Here is a 6,907-nt window from a genome sequence, read left to right as displayed (position 1 = left end):
CCACTCTGGACTCACCCTCATTTACAATGATATGATTGGCTGTAAATTTCTATCAGAGCAGACTGCGTCATCTTTATCCACAGAGCAAATGGTGACATCATTACATACCCCTTACTCTGCTGAAAATGCCAAAGAGCAAGAGCAGGCACTGCAAGTCTGAGTAGGTTATGGGAGAAATTGAAAGCCTCGCTCACTGCTGTTTAGGGTTATAAATGGTAAAAGCATTAGAGACAATAGGTTCACAATGCGATGCCATCAGCTGCTCGGCAGGAGAGATGATGAGACTTTCAACTCCAGACACAGTTACACTTGGAAACACACAAGGGCCCTGCTCATGTTCCTGAGGGTTTCATCAGCACAAATGGATAAATGGCAATGTGTGCGTGTGTGTGTTTTGTTTTTTACATTATTTTTTAATCCATAGAGAAAATTTTGATCTTTGACATTCAGCACTAAATGCTAAAGGCACCATAATTAGTTATCAGCAGGCAAAGTTGTGTCATAGGCACTCACAGGCCTCCTCTGGTTTCTCTACTGCACAAGGCAGGGCTCAGACATGCCTCCGTGCTCCAACCTTCTTTACCCTGCTTGACACCAACCATTCTTCCCGGGTAGTGTACTGGTGTGCGCATTTGATCATGCAGAACAATGGCCACACAGAACTAAAAGACAACACTAACAATGATGGAGGTTGGTTAGAAAGGTAATGAGCTACCACACGGCAAGATCACTCATCACTAAGGGCACCGGCTTTGGTTCACAGCAACGCTTATCCTCAGCCAGCATTCACATCCCTCATCCTCAGCCTCTCAGCCCTGTGGTCCCTTGACCTGTGCTTTCCTGGACCAGGCAGCTGTCTGTGACTCTGTCTCACAGTTCCATTGTCTTTGCATTGCTCCTCCGTCTCTGTCCCATTAGCTAGTGTCACAGACTCCGGTGTCTCTGGACTTCACACAGAGAAAAGAGACATACTCTTTGACCTAAGTCCTGGGTTGTGTCTCTCTCTCTGCTGCTTCCAAGATGGCACGTCTTAGAGCAGCGCAATGTGGTCGTCTAATTAAAATTGACCAATCCTCTCTGTAAGTGTCATGTACCCTTGGTGTTCATATTCCTATTTCATAGATTATTTTTTCCACATTCAGATTGAGTACATCTGGTGACAGGACGGACCCCACTGCATAAATTTCTCTGTTTTCAAGTGTGAAGCCTCCCTTTTCAAGTCCGTCTGACTGCCTCCCAATTGTGTAACAATTTCTGTACAATGAGGAGTGTGGCAGAATTCTCATGCTATCAGCTGTTAGGCATGGTTCCCTCAGTGAAATGTTTTAAATATTGCATGAACTGTAATAAATGTATTTTATATGCTCTACCTTAGATCAAGATCCATTTGACCAAAGTAATGATATTTATAAACCAGAAAAGATATCCTTTTAAATTAAAAGGAAGAAATCACTTATTTTAGTGCATGGGAAGAAAGTTTCAAATGACTAGTTCAATTTATCTCCTATGATCCATTTAATGCATAGACTTTTTTCTGTAATGTACATCTTTTAGAACTGTATTAATTTTATGACCACATATATTTGTGAAGAATTCTTTTAAATATTTTTACCCTCCCACTTATCTTACTAGTACTATACTGAAATCCACTATTCCAATTCTGATAATAATTACTAAAAATTAATGTGTTTTTTTAGCTTGAATACCCCATTAAACTCTGGGTGTGATAGTTACATAATTTTGTGTCAAATGGAGAGTATTAAGAGCCAAGGGGTGGAGTTTAGTCTGTCAATCAGGTTGAAGGTGATTGGAAAGCCAGTGAGAGAAATGGCTCTCTCTGTTTTGTCTCCATATTGAGGAGCCACAAGAAGACATGCTGACTCCTCCAAGAACCTCTGCCTGAGATTTGCCTTCCTGTTGACAAACTATCTGAAAAAGGATTGATGGACTAGTATCAGACTTATGGACTAATATCGCAATTAAGGACGTTATCTGGACCACACTTGGATATTTTAAAATAAAAAAAATTGTCTTTGATATAAAGTTCTTATACATACATGAGTGTCTGTGGATTTGTTTCTAAAATAAAATCAACCTGGCCTAACACATTGGGTTATGAGTGTGGATGTTGACTGAAAGCTGTGCAAATCAAAGCACCAGCTGCTTCACTGGGGAGAGATGGGAATTTCTATTCCAATAAATAGATGCACCGCCACTTTTCTGTCATTCTGTTGCACTGTGGTAGCCTGTGTGCTACTGTGATTCTGCAACAATGTCATCGGTATTTCCAAAAGAAGCAGGGTCACCCAAAAGTGTTTTTTTGATTAGGTTCGGACATTCTATTATGTGAATCATAACAAATTATGAATAAACTTGAAAATAACTATATTTCTCAAGAATAAAAAATTCCAGGCCCCTATATTATGTTCTTTTAGAACCTGTGATATTCTTACCTGTGTGACCTGAGTAAGGGCACTCTGAATGGTTGAAAATCAAGAAAGATGTGTGTCATGGTTGTATCATCATTGTTCAATCTTTATTCTGAAGAAATAGCCAAGGAAGTTGGACTAAATGAAGAAGAATAAGGTATCAGGATTGAATAAAGACTTGGTCACAACTTTTTACATGCAGATGAAACAAACTTGCTTGCTGAAAGGGAGGAAGATTTGAAACGCTTGCTTATGAAGATCAAGTGCTGCAGCCTTCAGGGTGGATAACACCTCAAGGCATAGGAAACCAGAGTCTCACAGTGGAACCACAGGTCACACCACGATCGTTGGAGAAAATATAGTACCATAGATTGCCCCAAGAACCAACAGATCTGCCTTGGAAGAAGTCCAGCTAGAATGGTAAGTAAGGATTGTAAGACCTGGGGGAAATCTGCCGCTCAAGACCTCTTTAGAGAATTGACAAATAAGGGTGTTACATGGAGGACTGAGGTGAGCTTGATGCAAACCATCGCATTTCAAGTCCCTAGTAAGCTTGTGAAGATTGAATATTTAATAAGGAAGACAGAGGAGAAATGAAGTCTATGAATTGTGGTGCTGGAGAAAAATATTGAAAGTAGGATGGAATGCTGAAAAGATGTACAGAGTTGATGGAATCAGGAATATATTTACTAATCTCCTGAGAAGAAAAACCATGATAATGCGCCTTCGAGGCTAAGGCAGTAAGTCTGCATCTGACATATGTTAAACAAGTTGTCAGGAAAGACTGGTCCTTAGAGAAGCTGTAGTGATTGGCACTTAAATTCGGGTGACCGGTCATCTAATGTGTAACTTTTGTGTGGAGCATACTAAAACCAAACGCACTGCCATCTAGTTAGTTCGAACTCAACTATGTCTGTGATTTTGGTTTTCATTTTTAATGATTAACTGAATATAAGTCAAACATTATTTTTTGCTTGTGATTCCTCACAGTGACAGTCCATCTGTTGGTCAATACTCCTGGTGGGGATACAGTTAGCCATCACCAGTGAGTGCAAGCTACATTCAGTTGTATTTTTAAAAAAATGCTAATATAACTTAAGATGAGAGGGATAAAATTAGGAGAATATGCAGAATAGACATTATAAGCATTTTATGCAGATAGAGGAACATACCTAGAACAAGATGCATCAAAATAATAACATTCCTTATGAATATTAGTTTTCTTATATTTTATATTTCATAAATGCATTTATTTTATTCCTATGATAGTATAAAACTATAAAGCATAAAAATAACTCTCATAAATAGTTAATTATACTACTCTACTCACCTACTTGTTCGTTGAGTTAGAAATCCTTTCAGTATTTTTCTAGAAAGGGTGTCTCTGACAGTCTAGTAAAGGATATAGGTTATCACAAAGTAAGAAAAAAACCATCATGCTCTGTGTTATGTAACTACTAAGGGAGCACATAACTTTCTGTTACAAGCCTAACTTGAATCCATGTGTCCTTAATCATTAATTCTTGGGAATGTGCCAACCAAGCTACCAAAGCAATTGGTCCCCTAGGATTACCACATGTTGCATTTTCATCAGGGCCTCATATATGAGCTGAACTGGAACGGTTAGAGTGATAGGCTAGGGCCACTCTGATCTACTTACATTCAGAATAGCTCCCAGGTTTTCTTAGAAATATAATTTAGAGGTGAACTGCACATATAACTCTTAACTGAGTATTTTGTGATTATTAATTTATGCTCTCTCAGGGAAAAATGCTTGTACAAAATGCAGAATTAATGCATCTGAAAGGAAAGTGCAATTCTATTACAGAACATTTGATCTTCTTAATTGCTTTATATATTTTACTTGGAAGAAATATTTAGCCTCTAGTTAGCTCATTTAAGAAGAACCTTTGTCTCTTTACTTTGGCTCACGGTAAGTGCATCCTCAAAATTGGAGGCTGTATGTGTAGATCAAAGGGAGTCTCCGACTCAGTGGTTCAGTGCTCAGGTGCTAGCTCCACTGGAAAAAGATGCTCAAGAGTCAGTATAGGTCTCAGTCCTCTGATGTCAACACGTTTTCATTTGGGATAACTTATTGCTGTTGATACTGAGACACTGTTTCTGTGTTTCCTTTCTTTCTCACTATATATATGAAGTTTTGTTTAAATGTAGACATTGCTCTCGGTAAAGTCAGGGTTTTGGCAGAAGATGTACAGAGTTGATGGAATCAGGAATATAGAAACAATGTTCCTATTTAGTAAAATAAATAAACAAATCTAATTCATAAAGAATTATTTTTAATTTAAAAATTAAGAAATTAAATTTCATGATTAAAATATGTATTGTGTGATCTAGTATTTTTAAAAAGATCCTAAACACTGATGTATGTATTCTGTCAATTGATTCCAACTCATCGCAGCCTAATAGGACTAATAGGACCAGGCAAAACTGCCCCTGTGGGGCTCTGAGGCTTTACAGGAATAGAAAGCCTAGTCTTTCTCCACAAGAATGATCGGTGGTTTCAAATTGCTTATCTTATAATTAAGAGTGCAATGCAAAACTACTAAAAGTATTAAACAGCATGGGAAGCAAGGAGAAGGAAAGATACATTATAAATGAGTTTCTGCCATTGATTATTACACATTTATGCTTTTACTGAGGATGTGGAGCCTAATATTACAAAAAAAAATAGAAGGATGAGTCCTGTATGTACCAATGCCCATAGAGTGGAATCATTTAGTCAACAGTGCTTAACGCTTGGTTTAAATCAATTGCTAGAACTAGTAGCCCAAGTTTTTACCTAAAAATATGTATGGAAGTAAAGCCGTGGTAAGATGTAGCCTGAGGATTCAAGATCTCAATTAAGTGAAGCATTAGTGATACTGGTAGTTTCATTCAAATTTTATGATAGTTGCTCCTTTTTAATATTCAATTATAATATATAAAAGTTTTCTTATCCAATACTATTTATACCCATTCAAAAGTGGCAATAAAATTAGATTTAGTTCAATAAAATCCATACTTTCAAAGAAACTCAAATTTGAGATGTACAATGCTGTGGTTCTCAAATCAAAACTTCCATTAAGCAACTAGTGTTAACTATCAACTTTCTTCTAAATTTCAGGGCCATTACAAACTATGGGTAGAAGGAACAAGACTATCGTGACTGACTTCATCCTTTTGGGACTGACAGACTCTGAAGAGCTCCGGCTGGTGCTCTTTTATCTATTTCTCCTGATCTACCTGGTTACTGTGCTGGGGAACGTAGGGATGATCCTCATCATCCGCCTGGACCTCCAGCTGCACACGCCCATGTATTTCTTCCTCAGTCACCTGTCATTCATTGATGTCAGCTACTCCTCAGTCATTACTCCTAAAACCTTAGAAAACCTAATAGCTTCCACCAAACATATTTCCTTCATAGGCTGTTTAGCCCAGATGTATTTTTTTGTCTTTTTAGCTGGCACAGAATTCATTCTTCTCTCTGCAATGGCCTATGATCGCTATGTAGCTATCTGCAAACCTCTACAATACCCAGTCATTATGTCCCCATCACTCTGCTGCTCCCTGCTCATTGCCTCTTACTTAATTGGCTTCAGTGAGTCCCTTGTTAATGTGCTTTTCATAAACAACTTGCATTTCTGTGACTCCAATGTAGTGCATCACTTTTTCTGTGACACCAGCCCTATTTTAGCCCTCTCCTGCACAGACACACGTGATGTTGAGACTATGATATTCATTGTTGCTGGCTCTACCTTAGTGGCTTCTCTTATCACAATCTCTGCTTCCTATGCATCCATTCTCTCAACTATCCTGAAAATCAAGTCCACATCAGGTAAACAAAAAGCCTTTTCTACCTGTGCCTCCCACCTGCTCGGAGTCACCATCTTCTATGGTACACTTATTTTCACTTATTTAAAGCCACGGAGCTCGTATTCCTTGGGAAAAGACCAAGTGGCTTCTGTGTTTTACACTATTGTGACCCCCATGCTGAACCCACTCATTTATAGTGTGAGGAACAAAGAAGTGAAAAGGGCTGTCATTAGACTTCTGCAGAAGACGGAGAGCGCCAGCTAATGTGATTCTGATGCAAGTGTTTAATTTCATGGCTTTTTTTCTTTTACTAGGTATTTCTTAGATCCTTCTCCCTTAAAACTGATTACTCTTTAATTAGTCTGTATTTCTATTGAGAACAGTAGCTCTATTTTTGGTCCAATTATATGCAGTTTCACTTGTCAAATTTTCAATAAACATATTTGCAGTAAGTTAGGTGGGATCTTATATTTCTGAACCTCAACTTTGTATTCAGCAGTGAAAACTACTAATCAAAGTCCTCATTTAAATTTGTTACACATAGAAGTATAGGACAGTGTTCAAGAGCAATTGTCTTACACTTTGACATTCCAGGTTTACATTCTGAGTCAGTCATTATTTCATCTACACAACTGTAGTATATCAGTTTTTCTTTCAGTGTCCAT

At 38.0% G+C, this 6,907-nt stretch overlaps 1 protein-coding gene across 1 annotated transcript; it reads left to right on the top strand.

The window, feature by feature from the left end:
* Positions 1-5,567: 5,567 nt before the first annotated feature.
* Positions 5,568-6,506, top strand: LOC142445707 (olfactory receptor 8H1-like). Its single transcript, XM_075547642.1, has one exon. It carries the CDS (start codon positions 5,568-5,570, stop codon positions 6,504-6,506), a length of 939 nt encoding a protein of 312 aa, XP_075403757.1.
* The last annotated feature ends 401 nt before the right edge of the window (positions 6,507-6,907 follow it).

The sequence above is a fragment of the Tenrec ecaudatus genome, chromosome 4 (genome assembly GCF_050624435.1).
Source record: "Tenrec ecaudatus isolate mTenEca1 chromosome 4, mTenEca1.hap1, whole genome shotgun sequence".
Taxonomy (NCBI): Eukaryota; Metazoa; Chordata; class Mammalia; order Afrosoricida; family Tenrecidae; genus Tenrec; species Tenrec ecaudatus.
Note: the sequence above shows the minus strand (reverse complement) of the source record. Positions and strands in the feature narration are given on the sequence as shown.

Excerpts from the sequence above, each read along its gene's own strand:
- LOC142445707 (XM_075547642.1), top strand. The coding sequence starts at position 5,568 with ATGGGTAGAAGGAACAAGACTATCGTGACTGACTTCATCCTTTTGGGA.